This window comes from Poecilia reticulata, linkage group LG3 (assembly GCF_000633615.1).
Source record: "Poecilia reticulata strain Guanapo linkage group LG3, Guppy_female_1.0+MT, whole genome shotgun sequence".
In the NCBI taxonomy this organism is placed as follows: Eukaryota; Metazoa; Chordata; class Actinopteri; order Cyprinodontiformes; family Poeciliidae; genus Poecilia; species Poecilia reticulata.
Genome location: NC_024333.1, coordinates 13,294,391 through 13,307,152, shown reverse-complemented (window position 1 = coordinate 13,307,152; position 12,762 = coordinate 13,294,391). Strand labels below are relative to the sequence as shown.

Sequence of the window (12,762 nt, the reverse complement as noted above, 5' to 3'; positions counted from 1 at the left end):
TTCCCCTTTACAATAAACTATATTGTTGTTTTGAAATACGGTTCTCCTGATTGTGTTCTTGCATGTGGGTTCAAAGACTGGAAGTAAACATGACGGAATACTCAGGCCATCAGTTAACCCCAGCAGATGCTATTAGGAGAGCTTTGTCCAAACAACAAGAACTTATACAATCACATCATGCTGCTCTGCATGAGCTGGGATCCCGACAAGCCGAAACTAATCGTCGTTTAACTGAATCATCTAACTTTCTTCAAGGTCCGGCTCAACAGGATCCGAATGTGCCGCCCCCATCCTCAGAGGCTCAGAGTGCATCCCCCGCTGCCACATTTTCTGAGGTACGCCTCCCAGCACCGGATAAATTTTCCTGAGAGGTGAAGAAATGTAAAGGTTTCATTTTACAATGTGGAATAATATTTAATCACTCACCTCAAAGTTTTCGCCATGATGACGCAAAGATAGCATATATGTTGTCCCTGCTAACCAGACGAGCCCTGGAATGGGCTGGAGCTAAGTTTTCCTCTCCCACAAACTTTGGTTGACTTTCTCTGATTTTTTGAAAGATTTCAAGCAGGTATTCTGTAGAGATGCCGAAAAAACCTCAGTTTCCCGTAATTTGTGGAATCTCAAGCAGGGACAAAAGACAGTATCAGAATTTGCTACAGATTTCAGAATAAAGGCTGCAGCTTCCGGCTGGAACACAACTGCACTCAAGAGTGCATTTTTCCACACATTGAATGAACAGATAAAAGATGAATTAGCCACCTTAGAAGTCCTTAGAAGACTTTATAAGTTTAACCATCAAATAAGATAACCACATAAGAGCACGGGTCAAGGAACAAACTCGCCGCAGTTTTCACTTACAGAGTCCACCTGTAAGTGAACTCTGTAAGTGAGTTCATTTACAGATCTCATCTGTACAACCAGTTTCAGCAGCTGCCCCCGAACCAGAGCCCATGCAGCTGGGACACACTCGCCTGACTCCGGAGGAGAGACGTAAAAGGTTAAACTCCCGCCTGTGTCTCTACTGTGGTGAGTCCAGACACTTCATTGCAACCTGTCAAATCCGTTTAAACCCCCGGTCTGACAGTAAAGACGAGGAGGCTGCCGGCACCTACTTCCACAACTCAATCTCGTCTTTTTCTTCCAGCAACCCTGATAAATAACCACCTGTCTCTTCCCCTGTCAGCTCTAATTGACTCCGGTTGTGAGCAAAACCTAATCGATGCTTCCCTAGTCAAACAGATGGACATCCCGATCGATCCTCTTCCGGTTCCCCTTCGAGTTGCCGCTCTCAATGGAGAGGCCTTACCGCAAATCACGCACAAGACCAAGCCTGTCCGTCTCATCATTTCCGGTAACCACTCTGAGAACATTTCATTCCTTGTCTTTAGTGCTACCAATTCACCCATTGTTCTGGGCTACAACTGGTTAATTGCCCACAACCCACACATAAACTGGGTTAAAGCACACGTTGAATCTTGGTCCCCCAACTGTCATGCTACCTGTCTTTGTTCCGCATTCCCCTCGAGTTCCAGGCCTGAGATTTCCAAAAGTGAACCCCCTGATCTCTCCGCAGTTCCCATTGAGTATCATGACCTAGCTCCTGTATTCAGTAAAGATAAGGCCTTGTCACTTCCACCTCATCGCCCGTATGATTGCGCCATTGATCTTCTGCCCGGCGCTCCTCTGCCCGACAGCCATCTATATAACATCTCACGTCCTGAACGCCAAACAATGGAAAAATACATTAAGGATTCATTAGCTGCAGGCATTATCCGTTCATCCACCTCACCTCTTGGCGGAGGTTTTTTCTTTGTTGGGAAAAAAGACGGTTCATTACGACCTTGCATAGATTACAGAGGTTTAAACCAAATCACCATAAAGAACAAATATCCTCTTCAACTCCTCTCGTCAGCCTTCGAACCGGTTCAGGGTGCAACGGTGTTCACCAAATTGGATCTTAGAAATGCTTATCATCTCCTTCGCATCCGAGAAGGAGATGAGTGGAAAACCGCCTTCAAGACGCCCATGGGGCATTTTGAATACTGGGGCATTTTGAATACTTGGTCATGCCCTTTGGTCTTTCGAACGCTCCTGCCTTTTTTCAAGCCCTCGTGAATTATGTTTTAAGAGACTTTATAAATGATTTCATTTTTGTCTACTTGGATGATATTCTGATTTATTCCAGCTCCCTGAGAGAACACAAGTTGCACATTCGACAAGTTCTCCAGCGTCTTCTGGAGAACCGACTCTACATTAAAGCCGAAAAGTGTGAGTTCCATCAATCCTCGGTCACCTTCCTCGGATATATCCTCGAAGGCGGCAGGTAAGACCATCGGAGGACAAAATAAAAGCTGTGTTGGAGTGGCCCAGACCTGAGACTCGTAAGCAGTTACAACGGTTCCTAGGATTTGCCAACTTTTACTGCCGTTTTATACGTAACTACAGTCAGACGGTCTCCCCACTAACTGCACTTACCTCCTCCAAAACTATGTTTTCTTGGACGCCCGAAGCAGAAGGAGCTTTTACTCGGTTAAAGTCACTGTTTGCCAACGCCCCAATCCTCGTCCAGCCTGATCCCTCCAGACAATTTTTTCTTGAAATTGATGCTTCTGATTCAGGAGTAGGGGCCGTCCTATCCCAAGTCTCTCCTAATGATGGCAAGTCTCACCCATGTGCTTTCTTCTCTCGCAGACTGTTTCCTGCGGAGAGAAACTATGACGTAGGAGATACTACTACTAGCTATAAAGCTAGCCCTGGAGGAATGGCGTCACTGGCTGGAGGGAGCGGAACACCCCGTTGTGGTTTGGACTGACCACAAAAACCTCGCTTATCTTCAGTCAGCCAAACAAAACAACCCACGACAGTCCCGCTGGTCAGTATTCTTTTCTCGATTTAACCTCTCCATCTCCTACTGCCCAGGATCCAAGAATGTTAAACCGGACGCCCTCTCCAGACTTTATACCCCTGACGACTCGGACGAGGGACCAGCACCTCTGCTACCCCCGAGTTGCACGGTCGGGGTAGTCACTTGGGAGATCGAGGATATTATTCGTCAAGCCCAGCATCAAGAGCCAGTTCCAGAGTCCTGCCCCCATGGAAAGATTTATGTCCCCACCTCGGTCCGAGCCCGCTTTCTACAATGGATACACTCATCCAGATTCTCACGACACCCAGGGGTAAGCCGCACTATTGAGTTGGTCAATCGAAGATTTTGGTGGGGATCTGTTCATAAAGATGTCAAGGAGTTCGTTCTAGCCTGCCCCACCTGTTCAAGAAATAAATCTTCTCATCAACCACCCTCCAGCTTACTTCAACCCCTACCTGTTCCTAAACGACCATGGTCACACATTGCCATCGACTTTGTTCCTGGGTTTCCACCCTCTAAAGGTATGACCACCATTTTCACCATCATAGACTGTTTTTCTAAAGCCTGCCATCTCATCCCTCTCCGCAAGTAGCCCACCTCTGCTCAAACAGCCCTCTTGCTCTTCAAACATGTGTTCAAGCTGCATGGCTTGCCCCAGGAGATCCTTTCAGACCGTGGCCCTCAGTTCATCTCTCAGGTTTGGAAACAGTTCTGTTCCGCCTTGGGTGCAAAACCTGTCCTCTCGTCTGGTTATCATCCACAGACCAACAGACAAACGGAGAGGATGAACCAGGAGATGGAGGCCACTCTTCGCTGTATCTCCTCATCCAACCCCGAAGATTGGGCCCAGTATCTCCCTTGGGTGGAGTACGCCCATAACAGTCATGTGTCTGCAGCTACCGGTTTATCCCCTTTTGAGGTTTCCCTGGGTTATCAGCTACCATTGCTAGCCGCTGACGAAGACAAGATCTCTGTAACCTCTGTTCAGCATCACATTTGCCGTTGCAATAAAATCTGGAAAGACACAATCTCTACATTAAACAATACAGCCACACAAAATAAACGTCTTGCCGACCGCAGAAGAACCCCTGCTCCTGTTTATACTGTGGGCCAGAGAGTATGGCTGTCCACTAGGGACATACCACTGAAGTTTCTGTCGAGGAAACTCTCTCCCAGGTTTATCGGCCCGTTTGAGATCCTTACCGTCATCAGTCCCACTGCTGTCCGTCTCAGTTTACCCGCCTCCCTACGCATTCATCCTACCTTCCATGCTTCCCAGATCAAGCCCGTCCGGTCCAGTCCCTTGTGCCCTCCGGCCGAACCCCCTCCTCCCGCCTGTGACATTGATGGTCACCCGGCATACTCCGTCCACCGGATTGTTGACTCCCATTGGCGAGGTCGGGGGTTTCAGTACCTCGTCGACTGGGAGGGTTCCTTCATTCTTGACCCTTCCATGATTAGGGATTATGCTGCCTCTCAGCCATCCACCTCTTCTCGGCCGCCAGGTGGAGTCCGTTGAGGGGGCGGGGGGGTACTGTCAGGTTGGATTCTGTTTTGTTTTCRTTTTGGTTTGTTTTGGAAAGCCTGCTGCTTCCACATTCCCCCACCAGATGCCGCCTGTGAGCAGACCCCCTGGAGCAGCGAGTGGGAGAACCTGGAGACACACCTGTGGAGCATTAAGAGGACTGATGCTGTGGATATTTAAGAAGCGGCGAGCTGACACGTCATTGCCTGAGTGTTTGTTTTACCTGGTAATCAAACGTTCCAGTGAGAGGCCCTCTGAGTAGCTCCCGAAGTAACTCTGTCTGTGTTTGTTCTCCTTGTCAGGTTTTGCCTGAGGTTTTCCAGCGGTTCTCTGAAACAGAGTTTATGCTAACTCCTGCGAGCTTCCCCGTCTGCTTCTCCACRATGCCCTTGGTATTACCAAGCGGTGCATTCCCAGAGCACTCCCTTCCTGGTCCTTTGTTCTCTGTGGATTCCTCTGTGACGCAGCCGTACGTACCGGGTCGTGCCCAAAGTCTCACGGCTTGACTTTCTCCRGACCTTTGTCAGCCGTCAGCTCGCCCTCCACACAGCCACCTTACCTGTCCGTCCTCCCACGGCCCCTTGGTTCTCTTCGCCGCCTCCGGATTGCTGTCTGCTCCTACAAGTAACTCACTCTGCTCTAAAGTAAGCCTCCGCTATATAATCTGTGACTCCCTGTTTATCAGCACCTTACCTCTACCTCTCGTCAACAGTGGCTGATCTGGTGGTACCAATCCTGATTCCTGCTGCACACTTGCTCCCTTTCCCCTTTACAATAAACTATATTGTTGTTTTGAAATACGGTTCTCCTGATTGTGTTCTTGCATGTGGGTTCAAAGACTGGAACTAAACATGACATATAATAATTTAGAACTTCTGGCTTCAGGAAAACTGTACTTCAATAGGAAAACAGAAACACCAAGCTGGAAAAATACTGAGCTTTTGCTAACATTAGACTTTATATTGTTAGTTACTTTGTGCATTTTCAGCTATGCTTTTGTGTGTTTTAACAATTTTCTCAAAGAAAGATTTTTGTTTTATTGAGTACTATAGTTCTGATAGGTAAAATGCTAAAATTGAACAATGGGTACTTTTTAGGTCACACAATCCTTGCTGCAGAGAGATGAAGGCTACACAGAAGCCTTAAAAAGAATTTAAACTTATCTGAAATCATGTGCTATCAGTCTTCTGACAAACTACGGCTTCAAAGAATCCTTTCTTAAAATATATCTTACACAAGATAATACGGATAAATTTTTTGCAACACAATTAGAATATGATTTTAAATTCTCATCTCCCCCATTACTGGACAATCTTGTGCTCCTGTTTCATAAACCCCCATATGAGACAACATAAAACATTAAAATTTATAAAGAGGTAAATAGAACTAAAAATTGTATCTTATGCTTCACTCATTTTAAACTGTGATCTCATATTAGAAAGATAACCAGTGTGAATTGAAAGTACATCAGCTCCGGCGGTCTGATAACCCCGTGTTCTTGTCAGCTGGCCTTCATACTTTAGGACAATCTCTCGAGCCTGCCTAAAAAAGCAAACAGATAAGTGAAAGATGTTTAAGTGGGCACTTCTTGTGGTTGTCTGTGTTGCACTAGATCTAAAGAAACCTCTAAGTGAAGACACAGTTGTCAATTACTTCTTGGGTTGCTACAGTCACAGATGTTAACACAATCACAGTGACATATTATGAAGTTCAACTGTGCTAAACCAAAGCATGAATTTGTGGACTTTCCCTGTTGAAACCTGATTCTGTAGAAATAACTTATGATCTCAACAAGTAAAATAGACAGTGGAGAAAGTGAAAAAACCTCCCAAAGTACAACTTGAAGACAATATTAAGAACGAGATACTGCAGTGAAAAGCAAAAATAAATATTCAGCAGCTTATTTGGAGGCATTTTCTGCACAACCAAAACTGGAGTGATTTCACAAAACTATGTTTTCCTCTCTGATGACCACGACAAAAACACATCTTTTCTCCAGATCTCCAGATTACCCTAACCCTAACCCTGCTCTCTCATTTAGCGACTAAGTAACTAAGCAAACAGCACATGCTAAGATAAACAGGTCCATTTAGTTTGGCAGGTGTGAACATCATACTCCTTTTGCCAATTTGTCAATTAACCTATGGCGTATTCTGTCACGAATGACAAACTACAGATTCTAATCAGGTTTAATAAGTATATTCTTTAATATGTTTTGCTGGCTACAGCACATAAAAAAATAAATAATTGGCGATCTGATCAAAAACTTATATTTGCACCAGTGTGATCGGAATCAGGTGTTTCAATCACTTCTACAAACACATATATATATAAAATTAAGCACCTAGGCATGCAGACTGTGTTTACAAACATTTGTAAAAAATGGGATGCTCTCTCATGCGTCCCTTTTCTCTTCCAACTTGACTGTGCACCAGAGCACAAAGAAAAGTCCATAAAAACATGGACAGCCGAGTCTGGTGTGGATGAACTTGACTGGCCTGCACACAGTCCTGACCTCAACCTGATACCTTTGGGACGAATTAGAGCAGAGACTGAGAGCCAAGCCTTCTTGTCCACCCAAAAACACATTCCTAAACCTTGTGGACAGCCTTCCCAGAAAAGATTAATCTGTTCTAGCTGCAAAGTGTGGACCAACGCCATATTGAACAATATGGATTAGGAATAGAATGTCACTTAAACTCATATGTGAGTCAAGACAGGTGTTTTCCTATGTGCATCCTTGCATTGTTTGATCAAAGTTTAGTAAACAGTTTTAAATTACAGTCAAAGAAAAATACATGGAATTAGACTAAACTGTTAATATAAACTGATTTTGTAGTAATTTTAGAATAAAACAATGTAAGATGTGAAGTACAGTCTATGGCTGCAGCTGCAGCAGAAGTAATCACAGTCATTCTGCCTCAGTGGAAAGCGCAGACTTGCAACCCATCCCTGATGAAGGTAATAAAACCTCTGCAGTAATAACAAACTGCCCATATAAAACCTGTTAGCCATGGCACATACTCAGCACATCTTATTTTAGATGCTCTCTATCTATTCAAGCACTTTTTGGAAGAGCTTGTTCGACAGAGCCTGAAAGCTTTAGTTAAACATTTAAGGTATTTTTGGATTCCTTGGACATCTGTTGTACGTGGTTTTATCTAAAACCCATGGACACAGAAACTAAAATACACTGCAGTAATTTCTTACTTGTTTTAAATGTGCCTGTCTATGCATTTTATTACACTGACCATATTAAAATGTCAAAATATTGTTATTTTGGTAAAATTGGCTGCTGTAGCTAAAGTGATTAAGAGATAAAAACTGCTATAATAAAGCTAATAAAACATGCTATATTAACAAAATAAATAGTTATAGAAGAAAATGTTGGGCAGTTAAAATACTACATGAGGTTTTTTTAGATTAGGAACAAGATTTGGTTATTCAAGTTTATGTTCTCAGATGGATATTGTCTTTTTTTTGTTTTAAAACAAACTATAAAAGTCAGAGAGAGGACCTTCTTGTGCAACATGTGTGACACTTTTTGCTGCAGAAAGAAAAAGACTAGAAGAAAGAATAAATGTTGCAAACATAAAACCAGCAGCTAAACAAAGGATACTTTAAAACTTTGAGCTTGCGTCTCATTGGCCAGGGTCTGGAGCGAATGTTGGCGATGATCTCTTTTTGGTACTGAATGTTCTGGAACATTTCTTCAGGGTCATTGCTGTCCACTTCCTTATCATCTCCACCTTCTTCATCCGATGAGCTGCAGGATGTGGGTACAATAAAAATCACTGCCAAGTAAATTCATTAAAAAAAATCAACATAATATCTACATTGTTGGCTTACGTATAAACACTGTTAATATAAATATTTATCACTTGTGACAGACTTAAGAACCGGTTATAGATCAATTTGAGTACAATAATTAGAAGGTGCAACAATACAGAATGTTTGTGAATGGGCATGTTGGCAGCCCAATAAAGAGAAAACTGGAGTTTTTATTATTATTCTGTCTGATTATGATATTAATTTGAAGAGACAGGCTACAGTCTATTAAGGCAAAGAAAGATCTAGAACAGAGTCACCTAAATATAGGACAGAGTCACCTGAGAATACTTAACAATGAAAAGGAACAGGTTAAATTATAAGAGCAACTCACCCCTGCTGGTGGTCTCGGTAAGCAGAATAAATCCTTCTTGAGTTCTTTCGTACAGTCCTATGTCTTTTGGCAGCAAGCAAGGATCTACTGCTTCCAACCACAAGTTCAGATGCTGAACTCATCCTAACAAGGTTTGTGTGAATAACTGTGTTGATGATCAATGTGTATAAATCAGTGTGTGGACAAATGCCACCTCTCTTCTATGTCTCCTCTCAAAGGTCTGAGCTGGCGCTACCTGCTGCTTTGGAGCAATAGCACAGGAGTACAGACCCATGCACACGGCCATCAGTCCAATCACAGCCTGCAGAGACCACTTAAAGGGACAGCACTAGACTCTTCTTCACACACACACACACACGCACGCACACACACACACACACACACACACACACACACACACACACGCACACACACACACACGCAGCTGGTATTAACTGAATGACAACTTGGGTAACTGTGGTTTAGCTATTATATGTCTATGCATGAGGCTCAATTTATATACTTTTAGAAATAATTATCTTGTGTTGAATCTCCACTCATTTCTTTTAATTAAAGCAGATCAACAGATGGATTATGGGGCTGGAACGTAAATGGAGGTTAGACAGATGTCTCTCGTTTAATTGGTGACTCTTTAAACAGACTCTGTGGACTAATTCTGATCAATGTCTTTCTCTATTACATGATTCTTAAGAGGTTGTTTGCACCTTGGCCCTGAAACATAGTACAACATAAATGTACGCTATAAATTACAAAACAGGAACTGAGGGACAAGGACTGTTTGAGAGAGAATGTTATACCTATTAAAGCCCCGCTGATGAGCAGATTGGGAACCGGTGTGAAGGTGATGTCAGCACGCTTGTCCTCCCGCACTTGCCTCCACGGCTCTATCTGGTGGTGATGGCGAGCAACAGGAAGGAAAACAAAATCCAAAACAAAACAAAAAAAAGCTCAAAACAACCCAGAGCCCAACAGTACTACCTTTTACTGGGTTTAATTTGAACTAATTTAATTTACTACTGCGCAGAAACCCTGTATATACTATATTATTCTTGATTACCTAACACTTAGGTCACTGGAAATTAAAAGCATTGAAGCATTAGATTAAATTTTGTCATAAGGGTGTTTATATATCTCTCTTCCAGTGTCTGTAGAACCCCTTTAACAATTTTGTAGGCTGCAGACAGGTCCATGTATCTGTGCTGTAATTTTCTCTGCAGGCCCATCAACTGTCAGACAACAGTTCAGCTGGGCGCTGGTGTGGTTGCATTCCTTTCTGAATGTCAGTAAATGCAATACGCCTTTTTGATGAGTTTCAAGTGAAAGTGTAAAGTTTTTAACCAAATTGAAAAATGTGACACAACATATGATTTACACCAAATCAAGACAGTGTGCCTGACAATGGAAATACAAAGCTTTTGGATTGTGCCTGAGAATTATTGCATGTGGTGTCATCTCATGTTTGCGGCTCCATCGTATCCCTGACCTCTGATGTTATTTATTTTTAGGTCATTTTCCTTCAGTACATCCAGAACAAGATTTTCAGTGGCTTCTCTGCTTATGGATTGAATAAATTGCTCTTTAATTTGCATGTTGTGCATGTACCTGATCACAAAGGACACTTGTTCTGTGTGTGAAACATCTGTGGTTTTGTCAATAAGAATGGAATAAACTCACTTTCTTTTATTTCAGTTTTGATGGCACGAGTTACTGCTATACCTAATGCTGTGATTATGTCATTTTGTGTTCTGTTTGATAGTAGTGAGACCAGCGGTCTTTTGTGACTTTCCAGTGTTTCTTTCAACCCACCAAGGTGCAATTTAATGACACTATAATACTTGCTGAATAACTCAACAAGCTCTAAACAATTGCCTTGATTTAGGCTTCCGGAAGCCTCGTTATCTCCTCTAAATTATATGCTATCTGACTTGCCAGATAAAGTGAAATGGAAATCAACCAAGATAAAAATTTCTCTCTTCCTCTGCTTTTCCAGCTTGTGACTGAAGGTTACCTAATGCCAAAGCTGCCTCCAGTGATTATTTCTGAAAAGTGTTCCACTTTACCGTAGCACACATATGGGACTCTGATGCACTGTGCTCTTTAATTTTCTGTAATGCTTTTTTCCATCTGTTTAATCCTATTGTCTTCCAAGCTTCCAAGCGCATGTACTTTTTCTTAATTTAAAAAAAGATGGCAGCTAAAATAAAACATGGTACTTAAACTGGGAGAAACTCCAGCCATAGGTTACTGTCAGGGTTTCCCGCAGAAAACTAGCTAAGCCTGGTGGTTGGGGCGCCGAGGCGGTCCACCAGCAGACTGGTGTGTTTTTGTATTAATAGATGTTAAGTTGACAGGAAATGTAAAAATATTAGTGGGTAATTATATATTAAGGGACAACATTGTCAGTGGAACGCTATTTAAACCCACAACTAGTCTTAAAAACAAGTCAAAAAAATACAAATAAAATGAATATCAATTATCTGAACTTCTGTTCAATCCAAATTACATCAGCAGCTCCATCAGGCCCCCCAGGCCTTCAGGGCCAAATAAATGCTAATATTTTAACGCAGAAATGTAACATTTATTTATTGAGATTATCAATGCTGCTAAATTTTATTTAATGCTTTCAGCATACATAAATTTAAATATTTTAAATTGTTTAACTTTTAAATGTAAGACTTTAAGGAGCTGGCAAATTTACTTTGTAAAAGTTCAAAGAACATTCTTCATAGTTAGATTGTTTTGTTACCATAGCTACAATATGACGCTGAGAGTTTAATCTTTGAGTTTAAGCTCTGTTTGTTCACAAATGCAAATTAGTAAACTGCAATTGAAACTTATTGCTTTTTAGGTTAGATTTGGATTTCACTAAATCTAACACAGAAGCTGTTAGAGGTGCTGATGTTTTTAGCAACCAAAGGGGCCCCAAACTCACATTCTGCTCAAGGCCTCATGCAGCTTTGGACCGGCCCTGCATGATGAACTAAATCTGCTGCACTGTGTGCAGAGATGCACAACAAACGGGAGATTTAATGTAATGCTGCTAACGTGGTTTTAGTAACTCTTCCATTTAGTGTCTGTTGAGTTTTTAATAAGCGCGAGAGGCACAGAAAATGTTCTGGTTGCTCAACTTTAAAGAACAAGTTTCTCAGATCTCTGCGTGGTAGCGCTCATTATCTCTGGCTGACTAAGCAGACAAAGCATTTTATATGGTTTGTTGCATTGTGTAACCAGATAAATAATACTAAAAATAAAATAATATAATAAAATAATTTAAAACCAGCATGATGCGCAGGCCCAGCAGCTTGGGTAGGCATGGGGGGGTATTGGTATTGCCCACCCACAGATTCAGCCGTGCCCCCCTGGAGCTGTTTGTAAAATCAACAAGCAAGCTGTTTGTTGATTTTACTATAAAGTGGCCAACTCTGAGAGAGCTGAGTCAAAAAGCGAAGCTCTTGATTTACCGGTCAATCTACGTTCCCACCCTCATCGATGGTCATGAGCTTTGGGTCATGACCGAAAGAACGAGATCACGGGTACAAGCGGCCGAAATGGGTTTCCTCCGCAGGGTGGCTGGGCTCTCCCTTAGAGAGAGAAGCTCGGTCATCCGGGAGGGACTCAGAGTAGAGCCGCTGCTCCTCCACGTCGAGAGGAGCCAGTTGAGGCTCGGGCATCTGGTCAGGATGCCTCCTGGACGCCTCCCTGGTAGCCTCGGCTCCAGACGAGTTTAACAGGGAGGGCATCATCTTATTTTAGGGGGGGGGGCAAAATGAATACATACCAATAATAATATTACTCACATAAAAGAAAAAGGTACAGTGCAGTAAAACTACTCATATAAGTACCTTTTTTCCAAAAGAGTTGCTCAATGTAACAAGTAATACACACTTTTGAACATAGACAACAACATCAGTAGCCTACAGGCTAGTAGTTAACAAGCTTAACATGTCGTACTGGTATTAGCTAGTCATCTTTTAGCTAACATTACCTGCATCCAACAGCTCACTCAACTCAGTTGATTAGTTTGGGGGAAACTGTGCAAAGTTCTCTGTGTTCTGTTGCTCTAGTCATTAATCCTCTATGGCAACTATCAGTGAGACGCCATGGCGTCTCATTCACCTGGTAGAAAGAAATAGCTAAAATTGTCATGATTTCAGGCTTTCAGCTCCACCTGCACTGTGCTGCTCCCTATTTAAGGGAGCAGCACAG

At 42.6% G+C, this 12,762-nt stretch overlaps 1 protein-coding gene across 6 annotated transcripts in view; it reads right to left on the bottom strand.

The window, feature by feature from the left end:
• The window catches only part of tmc3 (transmembrane channel like 3), a 120,931-nt gene extending 108,369 nt beyond the window's left edge, over nt 1-12,562 (bottom strand). Inside the window, exons 1-3 of one of the 6 annotated variants that reach the window (XM_017304092.1) lie at nt 8,557-8,839; nt 8,014-8,160; nt 5,861-5,936 (exon numbers count right to left, since the gene is read on the bottom strand). In XM_017304092.1, the coding sequence (XP_017159581.1) occupies nt 5,861-5,936; nt 8,014-8,160; nt 8,557-8,678 (345 nt within the window). In that variant the 5' untranslated portion in view covers nt 8,679-8,839. Of the gene's footprint in view, nt 1-5,860; nt 8,161-8,556; nt 8,840-12,541 lie in introns of those variants that run through there. The other 5 variants (XM_008405082.2, XM_008405081.2, XM_008405083.2 and 2 more) reach the window with 5 other exon arrangements.
• Between the last annotated feature and the right edge of the window lie 200 nt (nt 12,563-12,762).